Here is a 26,726-nt window from a genome sequence, read left to right as displayed (position 1 = left end):
ACTTAATTCATACGTGAATAGGAAAGAAGTAGAAAATATACCTTATCTAAATTCTTTTGTGGCGATGACCAAAATATTCTGATTAATACAGAACAATATAAATTAAAATCCTTAACGTTCTTGGCGCCAAATCAAATCAAATTTCAAATGCTAGGAACGCAGTCACAGTGATTTCTGAATTTCAAGGCTGTTAACAGCAACAAATGGTAGAAATATCTTTTAAAAAATATGAAAAGTGCTCAAATGCTTTAAGTGGTAATAATTCTATTTGATTAAGAAGTCATTCAAAATGCTCAATACTTCCAGAAACTGCCATCAACTAATTTCGTTCGTAGACTCATTTGCTTGGAAAATAGAACGACAGTGCTCTTTTTTTCAACTTCTCCACCCGAGACACACCAAACTCACAAATTTTTTTAAAAACTATCATTTTTATTTTATCTAATTTCGAATTAAAAATTTTCAATTTATTATTAATTTATTTATAACTTATTTCTATAAAACTAAAATAACTTAAATTGAACGCCGCGGTACGCTTGTGCCATTTTTTGATCCAGAAACGGCATCTTCTTTAAAAAAAAAAAAAAGACGATAGGTGGCGTATTTATGTGTTGTAGCACAGACGCTTTGTCAAACAGACGTTTACAATTAATTAATTCAATTTAAATTGCTATTGGCGGTCGGGCGATAGACTAGTATTATTATGATGATACTGAAAAGAACAGCTAAGCTTTATGATTAATTAGATTAATAACTTAATGCATCAACTGAACTACGATGATGCACTATTTTACATATAAAATTCCTTTAACAAACTTGACTGATATATCGATATCGAATGCGCAGCTTAAATCACCGCAAGCCAGTGTTGTCAGAATATCATGATCGAAAATAGCTAATTTATGTAATAAAAATATGTAGCTAGTAGTTATTAAGAAATTTATAAAGCTTACGTTTTTATTGTTAAAATTTACTTTATAAAAAATAAATAGATCATAACATAGTTAATCAAAAATATCGCTTTTACTGCGAGTAACGATATATCGACTGCGTATAAGCATCCCTAACCAGTATAAAAGTATCGTTCGTCGATAACTAGTATACATTTATTTCGTTGTACTCGTTGAAAAGGTTGGACGCAGTCTGCGCTACATGAGCGCAGATAAAGTAATTAATTTTTTTCTGTGCAATAAATAAGTATTTCATTTTAAGAAATATATCTAAAGAGGTAAGTTGTTCTAATTCTATAATAGTGTTTGCTAACAATCAATGTTGTTGTCTACAATTTATTTGCCAAAAATCGCAACTTTTGTTGCCCATACACGCGTGAAAATTTCCCAGTTTTTTTTCTTTTATATTTTTTGTATGCGTTTGCATTTTTGAAGTGAATTGACAGTTGTAAACAAATGACTTACCGCAATAAGATTGCATGCAGATATATTTAACAAATTTCAACTAATTGATGCATTTCTCTTTTTGCTGCAGCACACACAACAAAGCAGATACAGAAAATTCTATTGATTTGTACGCTCGTCCAAGATGGCGGACGACGAGCAATTCAGTTTGTGCTGGAATAATTTCAACACAAATCTGTCGGCTGGCTTTCACGAATCATTATGTCGTGGAGATCTGGTGGATGTATCGTTGGCCGCGGAGGGGCAAATTGTAAAGGCGCACCGTTTGGTGTTGTCCGTCTGTTCGCCCTTTTTCCGCAAAATGTTTACGCAAATGCCATCGAATACCCACGCCATTGGTAAGTGTCAACTATAAATGGGTTGCCAAGCAAGTATCAACGTTTTAATTTGTTTTATTGTATATTTTTAGTGTTTTTGAATAACGTTAGCCATTCGGCTTTGAAGGACCTGATCCAGTTTATGTATTGTGGGGAAGTTAACGTTAAACAAGATGCACTCCCAGCGTTCATAAGCACAGCGGAGTCCCTGCAAATCAAGGGGCTGACAGATGTGAGTAGAAAAAAAAAACATACATACATACATACATAGCCAAACGAAAGAGAACAACGCCAAGCGCCTTTCGCGCGCAATACATACAAACAATCTCACGCACACACACACGATATTTGTCTGTATAAGAGCTGGCCTGACTGTACTGTACCCGAGCAACAGAGAAGTATCTCGAATTGCACGCTACTAACACACGCACAAACGTGTGCGTGCAATAGAGATGGCACAAGGTTGATAGCAGTGGGGTAACTATAGTTGTCTCCTTCACTCTTTCAGCCATAAGCAGCTGTAATGCGCGCGCTTTGGTGGTTGTTTTGTTTTTCAAATTGAGCCAGGTTGTCTATCAACAAAATAAACATACAATATTGTGACTTGTTTTTCAGAATGATCCTACGCCGCAACCTCCACAGGAACCCACACCCCCACCAGCTGCACCTCATGTACAACAACAACAACAACATCAGCAAGTCCCAGCCCAGCGTGTGCAGCGTCAACAACCGCGCGCATCGACACGCTATAAGATTGAGACCGTTGATGATGTGCTCGGCGATGACAAGGGCACCACACAAATTGTCATACAGACTACAGCCGCACCTCAAGCCACCATTGTACAACAACAGCAGCAGCCACAACACATTCAAACGCAGCAGTTGCAGACCGCCACAACAACAACAGCAACGCTGGTGTCGACAAACAAACGCACGGCTCAGCGCAGCTCCATGGTTGGCAGTGGTGCCGTTAAGCGCTCGAAGACGACCACCGCCACCGTAATTGACCCCTTGGAACCGACAACGGAGACTGCGACCACGACAACAACTCAGCTTGCTCCTCAACAGATTACCGTGCAGACGACAGTTGTGCCCAGTGACACAAAAGTGCATCAAGTACGTCAACAAGCACAACAACAGCAGCAGCAGGCGGCCGCTCAAGAGGAAACTGAATACATTGATCTCCCCATGGAATTGCCCACAAAATCGGAACCGGACTATAGTGAAGAGCAAGCCGAAGTTGCTGGAGATGGCGATACGACCTACGTAGAGGATGATACCTACGGTGACATGCGCTACGATGATAGCTACTTTACGGAAAATGAAGATGCCGGCGCCCAAACCGCTGGCAATACAAGTGGCAATGTCGCAGCAACAACATCGAAAGCCGTGGTCAAACAGCAATCCCAGAGCTACAGCGATACATCGTTTGTCGACACCGGCGCGGATCAAGGCAACACAGAGGCTCAAGGTTGGTTGAATTTTAATATGCTGATCCATCGACCGACATCAAATGATGCATCGTGTCCATTGGATCGGCTATTTGTCACTAGAATAAGCTAGTTTTAAAAAAGGCATTCGACTGCGAATTGCGTCCGGATTTGGGTGTGTTTAAAATCCTTTCATATTGTTAACGTTGTTAACGTTAATGGAAACAAGTAATTTCTTTGAGACTGACCACCTGAGGCGCAGCTCGCAATTCGAATAGACTTCCCCTTGGTTGTAAAGAGCGCTTAAATCTGCTTTAATCATTTATTCACTGCGATATCATCGCTTCTACTTCAAACAACATTTGTAACTGCAATGCACATTTAAGAGCTGCTTTAATAGCCATTAGTAAATTTAAGACTATGGCCTCTGCTCTATTTTTAATTCGCAAGAGTATTTGGCTGAGCGGCTGACAAAAGCACAATGATGCTTAGACGGCTGCTCTCGCGTTAAAACGAATATTTATTGTTGAAATGGTAAGTAGAGTGTTGAATAAAAACTGTGACCACTGGAACGACATGGACTAACTGGCTGACACAAGGAAATCTGAAGACCATACTCCTTTCAATGTAAATGCAGCTGGAGACGTGGATGAAGCTACAAAGAAGGTACTCTATTATTAAAGGTAACAAACTTCTGTATTGCATAGCATATTTTAAAATTTCAGAGAAAACTAAGTTGGCCTGCCGATGGGGGTGTCTTCGATAGATGCATAATGGCACAACCTTGCCACCTAGTTCAAAAAATGTATCGACAAAGTTGCCACACTGGTCTACATGTAGCCGTTTTGGTTGTGATGAGATGTTGCTACGATTGCCTGATGCAACATAAAAGCTTGTTATCAGTGCATCGAGCAACGGCATAATTGCCGAATCTTAAATCCAAGAATACACTAAATCAGTTCGTAGATGTTATCTAAGGGTAGGGGGTGAAAGTGATGCCAAATTGTGCCGATTTCGCGTAGAGCAGCTGTGTCGTCAATTGGAGTCGAGAAATGTTTTCATGAATTTGTTTCGATTGTGTGCATACTCATTCACGAATTTTTCTAACGAAAGTTGGCTATGAATTCTCCAATTTCATGACTATTGACTAGGTATACGAATGGTTCAGTACGTGTACAAATATCACTGTTGCCAATTTGGCTGTTAAGGGGATTAACCTTTTCTTTGTTTCTTCAAATTGGCTTTTTTGACCTATAGAATATGAGCGAAATAGTGGTGCGCATGTAAATGTGTGCTCTTTGGAATATACCAAGCGTGTGCGTAAACAGGCTGGTATGTGGGAATTTTGTACACAAAGTTGTATTTGCCTAAATTAATCTAAAATATATTCAATAAAAACGTGTAATAGATTATTTTTTATAGTGTAAAACTTGTGAATTTTAATAAATGCGTATATTTTCGTATAAAACGCCATAGTGCAGTGTTGCCAGATCATTGAAATCCCCAACGCGTAGAAGAATGCAACGCTGCGTTAATGAAATGTGGCAACGCTACAATAATGCTTTGGAAATCAAGCTACATAGAAATTTTTTATTGGTTCGTTAATTTATTTTCTCTATATATGTGTTCACTCAAATTGTTCAGTGCATTGTTAATATTAATACAAATGTAAAGTGCCTCGCGTATGGTAGTATGTTTATTAAAGTGATGACAGTGTCTTCTATATCGAGCTCCGTACGTAAAATTAAATTTTGCGTTTTCCGTGATTTTTTTTATAATTTGTATTTCGAGTATTATACATATGTGAAAAAAATATTCTTGTTTTAAGAATTTGTAGGTCTACTCTATCAAATCAATTAATTTTCATCGCCCTTGGACATCAATTGGAAGTGACAGTCTGTTTGCATACATATGTACATAAGAATATGTACATACAATTAAATGAAGTTCTACAACAATAAATCATATTGGGGTTGTTTACGCGGTTCTTTTTTGTCAATAAAATGCTTAAAGCCAATGTTTAATGTGCGTTGTTTTATTTCACTGAATTGAAATGTAGCATCTAAGTCAATACTTTTAGTAACTTGTCCGTAGACTAGGCCTCAATTTACTCACTTCTCCATTCTTATCACTTTCTGTTGCCCTACGACTCTGGACATTTTCGCAATCCGTAGATGACGAAATCAAGTTTATACGCAGCCAGAAGAAGAACGCCCAGTTGGTCTACAAGGATTACATATACAACAAGAAGCTTACCCAGGCCAACGGACAGACGACTTGGCGCTGCGTCGATGTGCTTAAGCTACGCTGCAAGGCGGTCGTCATCACAAGAAGCGGCGAGTTTTTGGACGCACGTCGTGAGCACAATCATGAATCGCATGCCACACGAATCGGACAACGTCAGCTGTATAGTGTAGAGGAGGAACTCGAAGAGTACATCGAGATATGTACATCAAATCCAAAGATATCGCAATACCTAAGCAGCAGCAACATCAGCATCATGACCGCCAAAGATGGCAAAGAGTGCAAGCTGTTTGTGCCCGCATCGGAGGCTACGGAAATTGAAATGCAGGCATTGGTGGACGATGCAGACGAGGAAATCATTGAGCAAGTTGTGCAAATGAAGCCGGTCAAGCGACTGTCCCAGAAGAGCAAACCACACTAGATGTTTAATAACCTTAAGTTCACATTATTCATAAAAATCAAACAATCATTGAACTGGCATTTTATTACATGTATCCATGTCTAACCATGTCCAATAAATTTGAAACCAAAACAATGCAACTAGGCACATTTCTATTAAGATATAAGCAACCCGAATTGTAGCATATGTAGAAGCATTCATCACTAATATTAAATCCTCTTTTATTCCTCAGATGGCAGCGAACTTCTTTTTATTGAGAGTCCATGGTCCACTCCCTGCCTGGTACTGAATGGCTACATGTACAACTGTCATAGCCGGAAAAACAACAAGGAGTATTGGCGATGCCATAACTATTCCAAGAAGGTGCACGAACAGCGATGTCGCTCTCGCTGTGTACTCGAATATGGGAAGCTAAAGAGCATAACAGGTGGACTCCACAATCATCCGCCGCATACTGAAAAAATTGAGAAAATAATTCAACGCAATCGTCTGGCGGCGGTTAGCACGGGTCGCGGCAAACTGGGCCGGTTGCACAGTATTACACAGTTCCAGCAGGATCCAAAGCAGGAGGTGATGGTCCAAACGGAGCATCAGCATCATTTACTGGCCAGCGAAGCGGCCACGTTACAGCTGACGGAGCACGAGCTGATGCATGCATCCCTAATGCTGATCCATGATTAGGGCGTGATCTGTTCTTAGATTGAGAGTGCAATTTAGTTTCTAAGTACATAAGTCGAATAAAGGCAAGCAAATTAGCTGACAAGTTGTAGATTTTATAGATCAAATCATGTCTATCACAGTACCTGCTATACTATTTAACTTGTAAGTCCAATTTACATTTAACTTATTCTCCAATCTAATCAATGTTTGCATTTTTTTTTAGTGCTCCAGTACAATTATCGTGGTCAACTGGTCCATCAAGGCTACGCCTACAGCTGCCACTCGAGGAATGCGGCCAAGTGTGCGGAGTTTTGGCGTTGTACATCATACAAAAAACTAAGATGTCCTGCGGCTTTAACCACCAAGCAGAAGGCGATAGTGGGACAACGTGGAGTTCACAACCATAAACAGCTCACGCCGATTAAAACATTTGTGCCCCGCATTTATAATAACGAGAGCAACACTAATCAAAATAGAGGCTGTTAAACATTTGAAATGTTTATTCACAACACTTTAATTGTAATTATCTTTTAATAATTTATGTTGATCATCAACTTACATATTTCTATCATTTTTCTTGCAGATCGAATCGAACTCATTGACTGGAACTACGGCTAAGAGTACTTCTAAGCGAATAATTTAAGACCACATCGACTAGATGAATGAAAAGCAGTGTTTGGGGCATCCGAAGAAAGGCCCGTGCTTGTAGTCTCATTGTCTCATTGAATAAATGTTTTATCTAACACAAAACCAGTCTTTCTCTAGCTAATCTTAATCTTAATTTTATATATTGCTGATAGTTTACAATTGTCTCTTTCAGGTTTTAAATTGATACCCGGAGTCCGAATTTCTCCTTCAATTCAACGTCGGAATTTGCAATCCGTGTCGAGGATAACAATCAAACACACTCCGCCATTGCGCTCTGTTGATCCCGCCGTTAAAAACGTAAGGCGAGCCATTACCTCCATTTCCCGATCCCCGAGCATAGCACCTGTCGTGCCCAAAATAGAACCCGTGCGGGCAAAACTGAATCTAAGTAATCCGGAAAATATATTGCGCACATCGGCCAACAATCACAATTTTGTGCATGTTGGCGTGCCGCGCATGAAAGGCAAGTGTGTGACTTGCCTCAAGAACGGAAAATCCAATCTGGAACGTCTAACCACGTGCTGTGACTCTTGTCCTGGGAGCAATTGGATGTGCGAGTCTTGTTTTGAAGATCTTCATTAGAAAAGAACTTCATGAGAAAGATTCTCTACAAAGGGATGATTATACATGAATGAAAAATGATTAAGATGAATGAAGTGAAGAATATTTCGTATATAAAAAAATATATATTTTCTTATTTAACTGGTCTAAGATTTAAGAGAATACTTGCTATACTTGTCAAATTCGGAGTGTCACAGAAATTCCATCTAACAAAGTTTAAACTCAAAATCATTACTCAATTAGAGTGTTGAGACCCAAGTTGAAGTGGCTTCTAAACTTTCTGAGCACAACTGAATCCTTTCTGAGTTTAATGATCGATAGTTTAAATCTCGAGTTTTCCGCCACAGCGGGATTCGCCAAATTTCACTAGTATTTACTGTGACACACCTGAATATCATTTTTATATTATATGTTCTATTTTGGAAAAAAAAAAATAAAGTTTTATTTGCATTGGACTTAATCTTTTAATCAGGGAATAATACCGGAGCCTTAGCCATAGATATACATAAATATATATCTGTTAATACATTTTCGTTTTTTAATAATATACAACATACCGAATTTAGCGGCAACGATATTTGTTTTAGCATTAATAACTGCTTTTAATAACTACCAAAAAAAAAAACCAAGGGCAATAGCTTTATGTATTAGCCATTCCAGTTCTTAGTTATTATTCATGTCTGCTTGGAGCGTTCACGTCGTCGCTTAATCTTTTCATGATTATGTGGTCCATGTAGTATCTCTATAGTATTATCTTTGGTGCGAACACGAGCCCTGCACTTGGTTGTGGATCGTGTAGCACAGATCCATTTAGTGCCACGACTGTTCTCCATAAACTTGACAAAGCTGTGACCATCATAGTTTAGTTTTATTGATTTACGTTGGCCCTTGGTGAAATAATACGGCGGATCTGCAATGAGAATACATGAACTAAACAGATTAGCAAAGTGCTGGCAATTTATCCAGGTTTATTGGATTTGATAGAATCAATCGAATCGCTTGCGCTGTTGAAGCCTTTTTTAAGTTTATTGAAATTGCATACTTGAATAATTGGGGTGTCTACCATATAAGCTGAATGTTTAATTAATTATATTATATTAAAAATAAAAATATAAACTATAAGTATGTCCTTTAAGCTCACTTCTTGCGGCTTAGGACCCGCGCATGAGAGTGTGTTGCACCCACAATGCCCGTCACATCGGCCACAATCTCCTCGTACTTTAAATGCATCCCCAGCTCATTGACATCGATGGTGGCCGAGGATTCATCCGTCAGCGTGGTGGTCAGCATAGCATCGCTAGCTAATTGCTGCTGTTGGTGGAGGTGTTGGTGATGCTGCTGCTGCTGTTGTTGTTGCTGTTGCTGATCGTGTTGCTGCTGTGTTTGCTGTTGTTGTTGCCGTGTTGTTTTATACATTTTGGCATTGGCATTGGTATTAGCATTGGTAGTGGCATTGGCATCAGGCACAGGCACTCGACGTACTCGTTTCTTGCGCCGCACAATCTCCTCGTGCGTGTGGAAACGGTTCAAGGGACAAACAATATCATTGATTGTAAAAACACGGGAGCGACACTTCTGATTCCACCACTGATTGCAACGCCAATAACGTTTCTCCTCGCCCGTCGATAGCTTCAGGGTTTTCTCAAAGATGAATGGCTGGCCACCATAGATGAGCTGCATCCGACCGCGTGATGTGGCCGTGTATATAGCAATGCTGTTTTCTGTGTGCAAATAAAACAAGAATTCAATTAGTAAATCTAAGCATAATCGAAAAGTACACTCAACTATTAACTACAGAGGATCAAAAAGTCGGTTTAATACTGTACGCCTCGAGGCGCCTTATATATTTTCATCTTAAACACTAAACTATAAATTGACTAATGTCAAATATCCTTCAGCATGCGTGCAATCCGCTTGGACGGTGCATGATTGTGCTCGGGCCGAGTTAGCCAGACTTTGTATCTACCATTTGCCAGTCTTCTCGTTGAGAGTCTTGCGCTGCAAGGAGGCACTCCTGTGCGCCGAACGCGACAATTCCAGTAGATGGTCGGACCGTGCTCCTTGTTCTTGGCATACGCATATTGACTGTAAACCAACTGCACCGACTTTCGCTGTCCCTTAAAGAAGCGTAACTTGGGACACTTGGACGTCGAGCACTTGCCATCCGCATTCACCACAGAGTCCACTATCAGATATTCATCAGATGAATCTGTGAAGTCAGAGAACATATGTTAGTATGGATAATACGCCTTATCAGAGCTTGTCAAAGAAATCAAAACAAAAGTGCGCATTAGTCTGGTTTTATTTGCTTTGAAATGTATAGTAAATGAATTAAAAATGTGCTCCTCATTTGGGCAACTCCAGTTTCATCTGCCGTATGGCTGTGCATTGTGGATTCTTAGCTAAACATGGCTTCTCCTCAACCACACTCTCCAGCTTCTGCAGCAAGTACATGGATTGATGTGTGTGTCGATAGCTCGTCACGTGTATCAAATCTCCCTGGCTGGTGATGCGTGTCACCAGCCGGGCACGACACTTGGCCTTGTGGTACATGGAACACTTCCAGTCGCGCGACTTTTGACCCTCACGAAGCTTCTCATTGGGCGTGTAAGTGTTGCCCTCGTAATAGACCAAATCCGTGCCGCGATTGGAACGCACATATTGTGCAAGATTCGTCTTGCGTTCGGCTAAAAGAGCAAGAAGGCATACAGTTAATAGCTTTTTGTTACTGGTCAAGGCAAAATGGATAATGATGAGAGAATGTCTTAGTAGATTAGTGAAAAGCAGGCGATCCAAATTTTGCATTCGAAATATTGTTTATTTTACACGGTGAGGAAGAGTGAGATGAATTGTGGTGTGGTGTGGTGTAGACTTGGTCAATCTTTAGTGTGATTGTGTAATCCATTGCGCAGTTGCACCTGACCGGTCACTTTGTTTTGTATGGCACGGGCGCGACACTTGCTCCGAAAGTTGGAACACTTAAGATAGCATCGCTGTTGCTGCTGGTAGCTAATCACAAAGCGAAAGCCATCGATTAGCAAATGACTTCCACGGCTTCTGTACGTGAGCCGGCGGCGTCGTAACGCTGCATGCAAATAAAGCAGATAGGATATAACAAATTGGATGGATTAGTGAAGCGTGAGTGCGATATGAGATATCGGTGTTAGTTATAACTAGATGACACGACTTATAAATATACAATTACAAGCTAATCTTTGTATTACGGGCTACAACTACAGCTCTGGACAACTGTGACGTTGACGTTGCCGTTGCTGTTGTCGATGGCTTGGCTTGTGGACTTTATACTGATTGGCAGCATGATTATGGAGGCGACGACTCAATTTGATGCTCCGATTGCCACCGGTGACACAGCGTGCCGGACAACGTACTTTCATATTACTGTTCTTGGTGCACACCCAGTTGATGGTCGTTAGGTATTTCCTCTCCACGGTGTACACATGACCATTGTACAGGAGATTCTGACCACCACGACGATTAGCAATCAGCTTATAGTTTCGCTGCAGCCAAATGTCATCTGAAAATGTTATAAACAATTAATTGTAGTGCTCTAATTCAGTCAACACTTGGCACAAAGCACACAAAATAAACTGGCATACATATTTACGATTAAAGCATTAACATATATGTATATATTTATTTAATTTGATATGATATTTAAATTTCAAGGATGATTGTGCTGTCCACGCAGCGCTGAGATCTGATTCGATTTGGTTACAACTCGAGCGGTGCACTTGATGTACTTGCAACGCAACTTGACGCACTCCCAATAGCAGGCATCCTTAATCCGCCGGTTCAAGGTGAAGGGTTTCCCATTAATGGTCAACAGATTGTTGCCACGATTACTCCGCGTGAAGCACACATCCAAATGATCGAAACTTTGCTTCTTTCCCTTTCGCTTCAATGTTGGCAGTTGTATTTTAAAGCCTTCTCCAAGCAGAGGATCTGCAAAAGAGAAATGTTGTGGACAAGGATTAGATCGATCCGGACTATATTGTTATGCCTTGTTTTCTCTATGATTTGGCAATGATTAAAATTCATACTATGCAATTACAGTAAATTTTTATTTTATTTATTTTCAAGTTTAACTCGTCTTACAAATCTATTAAATTACTTGCTAGAAATCTATTTTAGAAGGAGAATGATATTAAAATATTATCTTTGTTCTTAGGAGTATTTCATACCCTAATAAAATTTATAATTACCTGTTTGAATTAAGCAAATGTTAAAATTGCAAATCAATTCAATTGGATTTATTGTCTACTTACAGAGAGGAGGAATATGTTGTTTTTAGAAATTCCCATGTGCACATAAACTTTGTGGCTTAATGATTAGTATGTATTAGCAAAGGACAATTAGAAATACAGCATTAATACACAATAGCATTATCGTACATCACAAAATTCGCGCAATTTTCATTGTACGTTTAGGTTGATCACAATTTTGTGGTTAGTGGGATTCTCACTGAATTATTGATTACCAAAACATGACTGTGCAATGCAATATTTAGGGGCTGCAAATAGTTATTCACTTTAGACCGATTTCTTGAATTGATTGTATAATTTATACACAAACTTTTGTTTTATTTAACAAAAACACAACAAAATATATGTACGTTTGTATGTATGCACATACATTTGTATACACATGTCGCACATCACAAGAAATGCCTTTTAGATGGCCGCAACAGCACTTTATTGAGTTTCACAAATTATTTGTTAGATTTCTGAGGCGTTTGATAATTTAGATCCTTTAGTAACTTTGCGTAAACAATGAAAAACAATTTCTCTTTGCATTTGTTGAAATCATTTTTTTTTCAACTTCGGCGACTGTTGGCGTTGCCAAATGACCAGCGTTGCCATACTGTGGTTATCCAAAGCAACTCTGACAGCTACCATTTTTATGTTGCTTGCTTGCTTGCAAAGAAATTTTTACGTTTCTGATGCTTGGTGACAATTTTAAAATATCTTTATTATGAAATTGAAAATTAAATTATTGCGCGTGTGTCTTGTATGCATAAATAGTTAGCGTTGTAATGTGTTTAGCTGCTGAAATGCATAAGTGCAACCCCATCAGACACGGCGTGTTCGTAAATATAGGATTACAATTGTGAATAAAATAAAATGAACTGCCACAAATCTGAAATGTGTTTTAATTTGGTTTATGTTTTATTTAATAAAAAAACACACACCCATGCAATGCTTTTTAATCAACATAAATTTGTGCCTTTGCAGCATCGAAGCTTCCTAAGACGGAAACAATCAAAAAGGAAACGGATGCAAAAATAGAGGCTAAAAAGGAGGACACTATTCCCTTATTTGCCGGCAGTAATGTGTTTGTGTCCAAGACAGATCTGGCTGCAGCCTATATTCCCGTTCCAGCCATTTACACCTCCCGTGTAGCCGATTTGGTCGTTGGCAAAGCAGAGCTGAATCGCATAGCGTTCGGAAATGCATCATCTGATCGGAGCGTATTTCAGGCAATCATAAGTATATATATTGACCATTGATTCTCAGCAAGATCGTCTCACAAATGTATTACAATTATCTTACAGCTCATGTATGCCAGGTGTTCGCTATACACGGCATCACACTGGAAGAGTCTACGGTTCAGAAGTTCATCGATTACAAACTGGCCAATATTAAGGCAATTGGTTCAGAAATTAAGAAATAGCATAAAACACACATGTGCCAAATTGTATGTTTCCTTTGTTGACCAAAATAAAGAGCTTTAGTAAAATTGTTAGTTAATCTTGTAATGTAAACTGTAATGTAACCTGAACGTGTCCAAGCAATACTAATAGCTCACATATATATATATTTCTATATTATTGCAGGAGTGATGCAGTCCATCAAGGCACTCTTTGAGGACAAGAACACCAGCACAAATATTCAGTATACAACAACGCAACGTGGTCGAATCATGCTGATTTACAATGGCTATAGATATGTGGTGAATCGTCAGAGTCTAAAGAATGTATTCTGGCGATGTTCCCGCTATGTGAAGCATTGTTGTCGTGCCACACTGGTCACGTCCAAGGTCAATGACGTGACACTCCGGATCGCTGGCTCCCCGCACACTCACGGTCCGGAGGTGAAGCCGGAGGAATGCAGTTCGCCCGACTTTTCTGTTGAAATACTAGACGATTTAACTGATCTACAATAATCATAATTTCACTAATATTAGTTTAGTTTTTCTCTTGGCTTAATTTCAATAAATATGTATATTTAAAATGGTTTGTCAACATTTGTTTATAACATAAGTTAGCTATTAACTGCCCCTTTTTGTATCCTTTACTAATATGCATTCCAACTCTAACTTTCAGTTGATATTAAGATGGAGCCGTCGACGAACACAACACCGATTCCCACCGATGCGGATGCTTCTGTAGCTGCCTTGTCCGTCGCCTGTCTTAGCGATGATGATTCCATGTCCATTCGCAAACCATTCACACTGCCAAAAATTCTAGATGGTAAGTTCTACAAGAATATACAACCAAATCAGAAGACACCCGGCGCCATACAAGCAACCTGCACCAGTTGTTACGGTCTTATCTCCGGCACCACCAAGTCCACTGGCAACTTTCTTAGCCACATCAAGCGCCGTCACAAGGAGCTGCTACCTCTCTGTCAACTGTATTGTCAGGCCAAAAGCACCGTCAGTGGAAATACGAATGCCACATCGAATGGCAACAACAAGCCCGCAACACTAAATACAATCCCCGCATCACCAAGTGCCACCATGGAGGAGAAGCCGAGTGTGGCACAACTGCCATTGCCATTACCCACGTCTTATGCCACGACAACAACTCACCTGGCGATGCCCATGCCGCTGGCAATGCCATTGTCCATGCCGGTGACTGTCCAGGCGCCTCAAATGATGGCTCTGATGCAACAGCATCAACGGCAGCAGAACTCCTTGCACCAATTGCCTCAGCTTCAGACTCTGGGTCAAAGCCATGGTACTGTGTACATTAGCAAGGATTATTAGTCCATTCATAGACCACGGCTATGGGACAAGAGTACCTACCCTAAGTGCAACTTGGCATAAGTCTTAATACTTTCTATCAACTGTCAATTATCAATAAATATACATGTACATAATTAATTTGTAATACATATATGTAAAACGAAGGTTTGGTAAGTTTCTAATGATACTTTTTCTAAAGTCTAAATATATGAAATTCTTCAACAAAATCTTTATTTATTTGTTTCATTTCGAATTATTTAAATTATTTATTTATTAAATTAATTGTTTCAAATAATACTTACCTTTGTTTCTTTTTTAGGTAAATCTGGTCGTCGTAAGAAGAAATCTAAGGGTTACGATGGCGACGCTGTTTTCAAAACTTCCAATACTAAGCGTCCCAAATTGTTAATTGGTCAATTTGGGTTCATAACTCATCGCCGTAGTGATGCAAAGAGTGATTTTATTGGATCATGGCGTTGCATGCATCATCACAAAGGATGTAAGGCTAGGGCGTCCACCTTTACAGTTGGCTCCAAAATCAAATATCGTTTGTCCTGCGCCTCGCATAGTCATCTGAATGTTGATCCCAAGAAGAAACGCTCTTAAGAAATGTACCAAACAAACCCTAACGAGCTACCTACATATATGGAAAATTTAAAGATTAGATCGGAGAAAGTGTCTTTGGATCCAGTTCTCTGTTAATTAACTTAAAATATGTCTTGATTTTATTATTTTAAAAAATTATAGTAGCTAAGATTCGACTCTACGGACTCAATTCCGTTTCTGCAAGGATCCATGTTGATTAACAATGAAATGATTATTAACAACACTCGTGATGCTATACAAAGGATCTAGAAATATAACATTTTTAATTTTGTATACCTTTAGATTTCCTAATGGGCTAAAAGCCCAAATTTGATATCGCCAACTGCGATCTCAACATGTACTTGACTTTTAGTTTGTATTACTCGATTGTCCTAATTCCTCACTTTTAACAGATTACACTAAATTAAAATAAAAAAGATCCTAAGTCTATTCAACTTTCAATGGATCGGCACTGTTCTCAGACCGATTCCAGCCATGTATGCGATCGGCGGCTGTTAAGGAGCTCAGTTTCTTATGTATAAGCATTCCAGCCGCTTTAGCTGCTTCAATTCGTTTGGTATCGCCCACATGATTATGTACATCTGTTAAAAATATATTGAAAATGCATTAAAACTTATTGTAGTCAGGTGATTTTGATATGACAAACCATTTGTTACGTAGAGATCATCTCCGATAGTCTTTAGGCGACTACGACATTTCATGGAACGATTTTGTACACATTCCCAATACAATATGTCATTGCTTTTGCCGTAAAACTTGAGATTGGATCGATAAACAAAGTTATTAATGGTCAACAGCGTTCCACCCTTCCGACTGATGAGGAACGTCTGTGGTCCACAGTTGTGTACATGTTGGGTAACTGCAAGAAACGAGTCAGATTTGTGAGTTTGCATTAATAGATAATTAAATTTAAGTAAAATGATTGCAAATATTTTTCTCGGGATCACCAGAGAATATGAAGCTTACGTGCTAGTTATTTAATATGGAATCGAGGCTTTATTGATTTCAATTTTATTACAAAAAAATTAAATTAAAGTAATTTGGATACTCCTTGAAAGTTTTTGTGATTAATTAAGTAAAGAATATAGTAGTTTGTAATTATGTATGTGTTTTATGTAAAATTTTATGGATGTATGTGCTGAGAGGCACTGCGGTAAAGAAGTCTCCAGTTGGCAGTTATTTCTTCTTGTTCTGAAGCGCCTTCTGTAGACGACGCTTAATCTTCTCACGGAAATCATTGGGATCGATTCCGGGCTGAGATGTTGCCGAGTTGTCGGTATTTTCGACATCTGCAGCTGAATCAGCAATAGCAGCAGGAACAGTTTCCGTGTTAGTCGATTCCACAACATCCTCAATTTCTTGAATTTCGAATACTTGGCCTTCCTCCGGATCGTCCGGATCGGCATCTGTCTCAGCATTTTGGATTAGTATCTCCACTTTTGGTTCTACTTTCGGCTCATCACTGACAGCTCCCTTGGCCGGTGTAAATTGTGATGAAGTGACGCTCTTGTCGCTGGCCCGCATGAAGTGGACATGTTCTCCATCGAAGGGGAAGACATTCTTCTGGTCGCATACCACACGCACTTTACACTCCTCGCCATGCTCCCGGAAGCAGCACTGGAACACCGAGAACTCAGCCTTGCGGAACGAAAACTTAAATAGATGCCCCTCATAGACCAGCTTCACTCCACCTGCGCAAAAGATAATGCCATTAAAATCATTGAGAATGCAACAAGTGATTAATCAAAATCGGACTTACCCTTTGTGGTGGATGCATAGACGGCTGGCTTACTGGCGGATTCATTCTTGCTGGCTGCCTTGAGCTTGTCGAGCAGCTTGAGTTTGGGCGACGCATCTTCGACCTTTGTTTTGGGCCGACCGCGTTTACGTGGAGGAATTACCTGAGCGTGCAATGTTGATGTGGCTGCGACTGCGGTAAAGTTAAATGAGGTAAAAACAAAATGCGGCAGGTTAAAACACGTGCTCAATAAATGAACAACTAAAATGAAATAAAATAAAACACAAGTTTCCAAGTTTTTGCCACGACGGACAATTTATTAATAAATAAATCAAATAAAATTAAATAATATGCGCTGCAATGAAAAACACAAGAAGAAGCACTGTACTTGCGAATGAAATGTTGCCACATGGCTGCAATTAAATACGATTCCACAGCGTTGCCATATGCAACACAATAGCGCAGCGAAAGTCAGCCATCTTGTTATATTTTCGCCGTGTTCTGATGATTTTTCGCCGCGGTGGCTTCGCTTGGTTTTGCAAACGGCGTATTTTCGTATTTACAAATTTATTGAAAACAACCATAATAATTGAGACTAATAATGTGCAAAACGAGTGATATGTATACAAAACTGGTGCATAAATGTGGCCAAAATCGAAAAAGATTGGCGCAAAGTCGCCGAGTGGTGTAAACAAGATCTTAACCGCGCTGTTGTGTTTTGTGTGTGTGTGGGCGACAAAAGTAATACAAAGATGCAACTGAAAGTGTTCTAAACAGAAACTCTGCCAATAATGGCAGTTAATATGAATTGTGATATTAATTTGATTATGCGACAGTTGTGGTAAGTCTTTTTGCTTTTGTATTCATTAAAGACGCTCTGATTTTCATACAAAATCATCCATATAATTTTATAACGTTTATTGTATATGTATATGTAATTTCAATAAAATCCTGTTTGTTCCAAATGTTGTGTTTAAATCTAAGCTAAGACTATAGGCAGGCCTCAGGATGAATACCCAATTGTATGTTGCAAATATTTCTGTTTTCTATTTAATTGCAGCTGTTGCTCAGAACGGTCAGTTCATAACGGAGCTGCCGTCCAATGTTTGGATACACAAATATGATTACTTCCTAATGCGCAACCAGAAGCAGGGATACAATCTAATATTCAATGGCTATATGTATAAAAAGGAGGCCAGCTTTCGGGCCACCGTCAACTGGATATGCTCGGATGGCAATGGCAAACGGACGACCGAGAACAAATGCTCGGCACGAGCTATAACCAAATTTGCTGGAGGCATAAAGCTGGGCAAGAATCCGCATAATCATCCGCCGCGCTTTACGGGCAACTGTGTGCCCGCCAAGCTAATGCTCAAGGACATGTTATTGCAGCAATATTAAAGTGGAAACAAACGGCACACTTTCGCATTAATTGTAGTTTATTTAGTTGTGTACTTAACAATTAATTAAGCTAAGATCATCATTTAGTTAAATATCTTAACCATCAACCTAATTTGTACTTATACCATGTATCATCCCATTCTGCAGCCGTCAAATTCAAGCGGACGGCCAATGGCGAGTTTCTCTTGATTGACGGTCGATCCTACAAAAAGATCCGAGCAATGCAATATCGCACCTATTACCATTGCCTGACGCCCAACTGTCGAGCACTCTACGTGCATGTGGAGCTCAGCCGCAGGCCGCGATTAACCAAGTACAACACGCATGCCACAGACTGCGAACAGTCCAAGATCAAGATCCCGACCAATATTAAGAGCTAGACACGCGGGTAACTTTAGCATAATTAATGTGTTCTTGCCATAGCCATAACGAAACTTCATGTAATTAGTTGACTTGAATGAAAACCAAATGAAAAGCAATGCCCAGTCTTTTATTTCTGCACCTGCCTCGAAAATAAACCAATTACCCATGTTCAATTGCAGCCAAGACTAACCGACTTTTCTGAACCCGTTTCACATTCTCTCATTACAGTCAAGTTCGACTATCAGATCAGCGTTGATGGTAACGATGCTGCAATGCATCTGGACTGCCATCAGCGACGCAGCGGAGGAGACAGTAACTCAAACTCGCCATTCTTTATTGTGAGCAAGTATGGCACAAAGCAGATCATGCTGAAACAGCACACCTTCAATCGTCACATCACACGGGAGGATGTCACCTACTGGCGTTGCAGTCAATTTGCCGTGCTGCGTTGTCGGGCGCGTCTCAAAACCAAATTGGATACGCTAACCATACTCAACAGCGAACATAATCACGAGGTCATCTTAAAGGCCCGCAAATACGGATCGCTGAAGCGTCAACGCGCCGAGGCGGAGGCAGCTGCAAGGGCGACCAAAGTGGAGCTCGTCGAGGCGAAAACCGAAGTGAACACCGATACTAGCCCCTGATTTTGTTAGCCTTAAGCAAAATGTACATACGTAAATATAAAGAAACATACACTTAAAGATCACTACCATTTACATTAATACATCAATATCAATATGTTAAATAAAATCCAAAATAGTTACGCTCTGATTTTGTTATATATATTTATGTGAAGATATTTGTTTAAATTACTTATAATTTTCAGCATTTGTTGGTTAACATAACTAATAATCTTATTGTCTCTTTGCTTCTCGTAGATGGCATGGCCTATTACTCCTACATAACTGGCTTCCGTGGCAGTCGAAAGCTTAAGATCGGCGAGTTCACGTTCACCAGGAACAAGGCGGCTGGTGGAAAGACCTATTGGTCCTGTGCCCGTGCGGGAGCCCACAAATGCAAGGCCCGGGTGGTCACATTGCAGGATGACGACGTGATCATTAAGTGCAGTCAGCACAATCATCCGCCATACTAGTCTTGTATAGTTTTAGGGATAACTTTCAATTTTCAAATAGACCAAAATAAATGTTTATTGATAACAACATGTTGCAAGTGAAATTGTCCTCTTCATATTCTTAAAAATCGAATATTTACTTTTACTGCACACTTCTAACTGTTGACTAACTCATTCACAGATCACTGCGATGTGCTGGACGAAAAGGATGATTTAAATAGGACTTTCATCAAACATTCTCTGCTCTCATTTGTCAAGGGACAACGTGGTTGCAAGCTGTTGGCCTTCAATGGACACAACTATGTACGCAATCGACGCAGCGGCCTCAAAACTTATTGGATATGCTCCAAAAAGGTGGGTCTCGTATTAAAGCCATACTAAGTCTCTCTAACATTTTCGGAATTTCCACTTTAGGGCAGCACCAAGTGCAGTGCGAGAGTCGTCACTAATGTCATCGAGGGTGTGCACAAGATTACGCTCGAATCCTGTCATCATACCTGCCTAAACATTGATCGCAAAAAGCGTCTGTCCATTGTCAGTCCGTTGGTCAAAACGGGCATAAAAACACCGAAAGGATTGGCCAGCTTCGTCAAAACTGAGACCGATGAGGATCTGACACTCGAGCTGCGCTCGCTTAATTTAAGCATCGAAGATCTGCATCAGCTACAGTAGTCATAGTTTTTCATAATTGCTAAGAAACTAACTAACTAAACAATAAAATAAATGGACTTACACGAAGTTTATAATTAAATACACATACTGTCCAAAATATAATCCTATATTGTAATGTAATAGGAATAATATTTGACAATCAATTTCCACTAATCATCTGCATCTATTTTTGGTCTTTTAGTGCCCTTTCAGATTATCAACAGTCAGCGGAGAGCCTCGGCACCTGCACAATCAGAAATGAAGCGCGCACGTATGACAAAGACTATGGAGGACATACGCTTTATTAAAACACCTGCTGGCAATTGTGTGTTGCACTGTGGAGAACATCGCTATCTACGAAATGCCACCTACAAGGATAAAGTGTATTGGAAATGCAGCAAGTGGCGCAAAGAATGCCGCGCCAGAATCATTACAAACACCACAACTGATGGACAGGCACGATATGCCATCAGTGGAGTGCACAATCATCCTTAGGTATAAGGAACAACTGTAAGGGAAGCCGCTAAATGAGGCCCAAGGAACTTAGTGTAAATTTATAAAGTTAAATTCATCAAATTCGCTCAAGCTGTGAATTGTAAATTATCTACCAACAGGTGAGTAATTCAACAGATCTTTTTAAAATTCTTATTAATTTGAATTTTTATTTGTTTTTCTTTTCTTTTAGCTGCGTTATGACTAAAAAAAACCTTATTTATTAACCTATAATTATAAGTTATGGAAATAAATTTAAAAAATACTTGTAATTTTCTGTTTAATTTTTTTTATTTTTTTATACATTTGTTGTTTTTCTTCTTTAACTTACTTATTAATGATACTTACTCTCGTTGCAGCGCTGACTGAACTGAATCCCAACAATCTGGGAGACTACGGAAACGAAAGCTTCTTGCCTAAGACCGCTGGCAAAGGCCCTCAGACCATACGCATTGGCCTGGCTGGCAAACAAAAGTTGACTCGCACCTTGGATGACTGGGACCGTGTGCATTATGAGCTCACAGCTAATGGTGATGTGTTGGTCTATGAAGGTCAACGCTTTAGCCGTGGCGGCACTTACGGAGAAAACATTTACTGGGTCTGCAAAAAGAAGCGATTGCAGTGTAATGTGTACATGATTACCAACAAGAACAAGCCAACTTATGTGGCTATTTCCGGTGTTCACAATCATGCCTAGACTATGCCCTTTGAACTAGTTTGAATTCTTCAATAAATGTTTGCACAACCAACCACTTTAGTTAACTTTATGCTTGAGGCTATTTTAGAATTTTATAATTGTTATACATAAGTTTGTTCATAATTTTATGTTAACTGTTTGCTATTTACCATTTCAGAGGCAGCAATCTTTGGTACGGGACAGCGTGGACGAACAGTTCTCCTGTACAATGATCAGAAGTTTGTCAAGAATCGTAGCTCTCCCTCCCGCACCTATTGGATATGCTCGCGAAAGGTTCGTCCCAGCTTTTAATACTCATTTATCTTTTACCCTGATTATTAAATCTTTAAAATTGTCATTATTTGTTTTAGGATGTGACTGTGTGCCGTGCTCGTGTGGTGACTGCTCTGGACAGTACGGGGCAGGCAAGGATTATTAAAAGCAACTTTGAGCACAATCACAAACGAAAGTTTCCACATAGCAGCGTCACTCTATCCGAGCACCTGTCCATCATAGAGGGAGCTGCATCAGTTAGACACATAAAGAAGGAAATGGGAAAGGGCAGGCTTCAGCCGATGGCAGCCGAGAAATAAGCTTAGGCTTAAGCTCAAACTTTTGAATCCAAGATGTTCTAGCTAGCGTACACTAAATAAACTACATTTACTTAGGCTTTTTCTGAATAGATACATGAATTTATTAATTGATGCAGAAATTATAATATGTATAATGATACCTTTTTCTTTTATAAATTTTGTAAATACGTTTACTAACCTATAGCCTCTCTCTCTTTGCCGATTACAGCGTTTCACATTGACTTTGCGGACTCGAAAAAGAACGGCGGCAAGCTGCTGGTCATCAATGGCTTTCGTTTCTTTAGAAATAAGAAACGTGGCCACTTGCAGTATTGGAAATGCCGCAATTACTACAAGGAACGTTGTCCGGCCATTGCCATCCACGATGAATCCACGCTCATACTCCGATTGTGCCACCAGCATCAACACATGGAGAGTAATGATATTGAAATCAAACCGCTGCCGTCCACAGCCGCAAAGGAGCAACCACCTCGTGTGGAAGAAGCTTCTTTAATTGCGCCAGCAACGCAGCAACAGGAGCAACCGGAGCAACAGAGATCGACGCCATCGCGATCTCCGCCTCCGTTGCATGAGTACAAATCCAAACAATGCTTCGAATTTTAGCACGAGATTTAGCTAAATATTTTATTTCGTTTAGATAATAAGTGTGTTGAGTTTTGTGGAAACGGTTTTTGTATTAAAGTACTACAAATGTCAAGGGGTTTTTCAATGTTTGTGTCATATAAGCAAATGCATCCTTTTAATCCTGTATCCCGAGTGATTTGTAGCCTTGTGTCCATTCACTAATAAAAACTTTGTTTAATTCTTTTTGTTCTGCTTTCAGATTTAGCTAATGGTCATGGTCAGTACAGCGGCAGCCAGCCAAAGATACACTTCTCCGTATCCAAACGTGGTGGTCAGTTGCTCTGGTTGGATGGATTGAAATACTTTCGCAATAATGAGAATCGCACAAACTTTTTCTGGCGTTGTCATTGGTATTATCGACATGCCCGCTGCCCGGTCTTGATATGCATGAACAAATTCGATTCGAACGACTTTCGTCAGATTCATCAGCATTGTCATGTCAAGACGGATCGCAAAAAGAAACAGCCGCAGCAATCATCGTCAAGGGCGGGCACCAAGTCGAGAGTTGCCAGCGGGGCAAGTGTTCCCGAAACCCTTGTGGTCGATGCGGAAATCTTCAATATCTAATTTAAGTGATCTTACGATTGTTTGGCTTGTTAATAAAATAAAAAAAAAAAAACAAAACCACTCGAAACTAAAGTGAAATAGGAATATCCAAATAACGTGTGACCATTTGGCAAATATTTGTTTATTAATTTTATATTTTGTATTTATTCTAATTCGATTTTTTGTACAAATTCTTTTGCAGTTGTGCTGCCCAACGATGAGGTTCCCAATCCGGAGGATGTGCTCGTTTTCTTTACACAATCGCTGCGCGGTCGTCCGGCTATTATGGCCAATGGAATACGTTTTCTTATAATGAGTGAGAACAAAAAGAAGATATTGTGGCGCTGCAGTTCGATGGCAACCAAGAAACTCAAGTGTCCGGCGCGCATCACGATGCTCAAGGAGAACCCACCCAAGTTCATTATCAATAAGGCGGATCATCTGCATGCTGAGCTCAAGCGCAATAAGTACAGCTCCAGCAAGGCGCAACCAATGACTCAGGTTCAGGATACGGCACAGATCAAGCTGGAGCGGGAGATGGAGAGCGGAGTCAGCTTCGATTTGCACCAAGAGGAGGTGCAGGAGCTGCACGAGCTGACTGACGATGCTCTGTAGAGGAGAGCATGGCATATACATAGAAATACAAGTGTATAGTTGAAAACGGCGTACAAGTTATTTATATTTAAGAATAAAGTTTTAAATTGTACATTAAATCAATGAAATTTTAGATCAAACCATGTCTGTGTATCACGGACTCAATGACAAGTATCCCCAAAATGTATCTAATATGTTCCGTTTTTTCTCTCTTATTATATTCATTTTAGTAATCAGCAACTTTTGCTATGTTGTGAGTCAGAAGGGCCGGACTTTGTTGTTGCACGATGGCTTTTATTACGTTCGGGAGAAGGCGATCAATCATAAAACCTATTGGCGCTGCACCCAATACACCACAGCATTAAAGTGTCACGGAAGGATCCATACTCTACATGGGAGTATCGTACACTTTTGTAAGCATAATCACAAGCACGATCAGCATGGACGGAAGCTAAAAATGCTTAGGCGGGAGAGGTTCTAGATACGGGACATAATTACACAACCAACATGAATAGTTACATAATACATTGAAAATTAATTTGTTAAATGTTGCGACGAGTCCCTTTCCTCCTTAATTGCCTCAGCCAGTGTAGTGTTAAATGCTTTTAATGTATTTTGATCTCAAATTTATTCTATGTGTTAATAACAAAATAAAACCATGTCGATTGATATGACCCAATATGCTTTGTTCCCAATAACCAATTATCTCACTAGGTTACACTTAATAATAGAGTTCAACCGAATTAATATTGACTTTTTCACTAATATTTTGCATTTCTCACTTTCAGATTTGATGCTTGTGGCCCATTTTTCCAGCACACGAAAGAAGAAGCGAAAACTTCTTATAGATAAGCATGAGTTCGTCATGGATCGCAAGCTTAAGAGCAGCATCAACTGGCGATGTGCTCGATATCGTAGTGCCAACTGTAAGGTGCGGGCCACAACGCACGAGCTCAAAAGCGGCCAGGAGGTGTATAGGCTTAAATACGCCAAACACTCGCATCAATGAGTCCTGTATTTATTTTGTATTTTCTTTTACTAAATTTTTCCTAAATTCTAACCTAACCTTCCCTAAATTTTTTTTTGTGGCATTCATGTAATTTATGAAATTTGAATCGTTCGACAAGTAGGCAGAGGCTATTCAACTCGCAAATCTAATCTGACAATACTTCTTTTGTTGCGCTTCGTACGGAAAATTAAACAATATTATTTTTGACTAAACGCATAACATTTTACAGTTAAATAATATATTGATTGATGAAGACGCTTTGTTTTCAATAACCTTACTAGGGTCAACCTATTAAGATTTAAATTAATCACTAATATTTTCCATTTCCCATTTCCAGATAATATGAGGCTTGTGGCGCATTTTTCTTAAAACAGCACACAATAAAGAAGCAGAATCTTCTAATAGATGAGAATGAGCGTATAAAGTCCAAATAAATTGGTCTTTTTACCTGCAGATAGTACAGATGGAAGGATTGTCGCCACAAACTTATAGTTTAGACTCTTTCAAATTTTAGCGTTAATAAATACAACTGCAAACAAATGTTTACCAAATTGTTGGTCCTTATGCATTAGCTCATGCCCGCTATTTTAGTTAAAAGCAATTACTTGATCTTGGATTTAATTTATTCTGTCTTTTATTCCTATTTTTGCAGAACAGGTTCGGAAAGAAGGCATCATGATTGTGAAGGGCACCAAAGGAAAACCAAAGCTATTAATGGGTGGCTTTGAATACTTTCGGAACAATAGTCGTGGATCGAAAACCTATTGGCTCTGTGCCCGAAATCGTTATCTACGCTGTTCTGCCCGCATTATAACCTGCTCCACTACCGGTGAACTTGTAGTCAAGAATCAGCTGCACAATCATGGTCCTCAGTTCAAAATGGATCCCAAGAAACAGTCGCAAGAGTTGCCCAGCTTAAAGTAGATGAAAACTCAATCCAACGTAGATTCTTGCATTAGTCATAATAAATCTGATATAGTATTAAGTGTGTTCGTTTCTCAGCCAATTATATAGTTATATATATGTATATATATTTGTAGCTGCCTCTTAAAGCATTCTCTGTGTTACAGTCCAAATTTCCCGCTGAGTCCTCTTCCCGGAGCACCCTGAGGGACTCACCAGACGTAACCGCATAATATGAACACTTACAAAAAAAAATAATTCAAAATGGTAAACAATCTTAAGTGGCACAGCATGTTTGTAAATAGATTATTTCCATGAATTAATTGACATTGAATTCCACTAAGTCGCTAATTGAAAGATTCATTCTTATTTGTTATTTATGTGTATTATACCCTGAACCGAATATCTAGTAAGTTCGGAAAAAGTATGTAACAGGCGGAAGATGGCATGCTAGACCTCATATTCGGGTGGAAAGATAGCAAAATCAGAAACTACGAAGAATTTTAAGAAAACTTCTCCATGAAATAAAGGGTCTAAAATCAAATCCTTGCATGTGCTGAGAAGCTTGGGGGAAATTTTCTTAAAATTCTCCGTAGATTTAATGAAAAATAGACTCGAGTCGAAATAGCAGAAATGATAGCTTTCGTATGAACAAAATATTAAAATTGGTAAATATTAGGAGCACCGAATTTTCTATGAAGATATAAGTTAACTATGTACTTAACTTAGCCAAGGACCAGGGTATATCGTAGTCGTGTATTCTCAACTAAAGCGTTCTTGTTTTGTAAAACTCGTA

General features: G+C 39.4%; 5 protein-coding genes across 36 annotated transcripts; 1 reads left to right on the top strand and 4 right to left on the bottom strand.

Annotated features, from left to right (window-relative positions):
• Positions 1–1,087: 1,087 nt before the first annotated feature.
• On the top strand, positions 1,088–26,009 carry LOC117790263 (modifier of mdg4-like). Of its 27 annotated transcripts, none has more exons than XM_034629644.1 (7): positions 1,088–1,228; positions 1,486–1,753; positions 1,825–1,964; positions 2,348–3,203; positions 24,249–24,431; positions 24,807–24,949; positions 25,365–25,567. In XM_034629644.1, exons 2-7 carry the CDS (start codon positions 1,540–1,542, stop codon positions 25,371–25,373), a joined length of 1,545 nt encoding a protein of 514 aa, XP_034485535.1. In that variant the 5' UTR covers positions 1,088–1,228; positions 1,486–1,539; the 3' UTR covers positions 25,374–25,567. The 27 variants fall into 27 exon arrangements, with proteins under 27 accessions (XP_034485535.1, XP_034485526.1, XP_034485529.1 ...); XM_034629635.1 differs by having other exon boundaries at positions 24,807–25,032; XM_034629638.1 differs by lacking the exons at positions 24,249–24,431; positions 24,807–24,949; positions 25,365–25,567 and adding exons at positions 12,928–13,182; positions 13,248–13,390; positions 13,530–13,657.
• On the bottom strand, positions 8,671–9,388 carry LOC117790266 (forkhead box protein O). Its single transcript, XM_034629656.1, has one exon. The coding sequence runs from the start codon at positions 9,353–9,355 to the stop codon at positions 8,813–8,815; it is 543 nt and encodes a 180-aa protein (XP_034485547.1). The 5' UTR covers positions 9,356–9,388; the 3' UTR covers positions 8,671–8,812.
• LOC117790269 lies at positions 9,489–9,927 on the bottom strand. The gene has a single exon (XM_034629660.1). The coding sequence runs from the start codon at positions 9,901–9,903 to the stop codon at positions 9,559–9,561; it is 345 nt and encodes a 114-aa protein (XP_034485551.1). The 5' UTR covers positions 9,904–9,927; the 3' UTR covers positions 9,489–9,558.
• LOC117790267 lies at positions 9,960–12,557 on the bottom strand. 6 transcript variants are annotated; one of them, XR_004617963.1, is made up of 3 exons: positions 11,962–12,322; positions 11,065–11,638; positions 10,277–10,362 (listed from the first exon to the last, which is right to left on the bottom strand). XR_004617963.1 is itself a non-coding variant. In XM_034629657.1 (2 exons), exon 2 carries the CDS (start codon positions 10,226–10,228, stop codon positions 10,022–10,024), a length of 207 nt encoding a protein of 68 aa, XP_034485548.1. In that variant the 5' UTR covers positions 10,229–10,362; positions 10,881–10,898; the 3' UTR covers positions 9,960–10,021. The 6 variants fall into 6 exon arrangements, 1 of the variants encoding a protein (XP_034485548.1); XR_004617964.1 differs by lacking the exon at positions 10,277–10,362 and adding an exon at positions 10,674–10,760; XR_004617965.1 differs by lacking the exon at positions 10,277–10,362 and adding an exon at positions 12,329–12,557 and having other exon boundaries at positions 11,296–11,638; positions 11,962–12,206.
• LOC117790268 lies at positions 15,365–16,439 on the bottom strand. Its single transcript, XM_034629659.1, has 2 exons — positions 15,915–16,439; positions 15,365–15,849 (listed from the first exon to the last, which is right to left on the bottom strand). The coding sequence occupies exons 1-2, from the start codon at positions 16,159–16,161 to the stop codon at positions 15,695–15,697; spliced, it is 402 nt and encodes a 133-aa protein (XP_034485550.1). The 5' UTR covers positions 16,162–16,439; the 3' UTR covers positions 15,365–15,694.
• Positions 26,010–26,726: the final 717 nt, after the last annotated feature.

This window comes from Drosophila innubila (assembly GCF_004354385.1).
Source record: "Drosophila innubila isolate TH190305 chromosome 3R unlocalized genomic scaffold, UK_Dinn_1.0 2_E_3R, whole genome shotgun sequence".
Lineage (NCBI taxonomy): Eukaryota > Metazoa > Arthropoda > Insecta > Diptera > Drosophilidae > Drosophila > Drosophila innubila.
The sequence above is the reverse complement of the archived record's forward strand: the minus strand, read 5'-3'. Positions and strand labels throughout refer to the sequence as shown.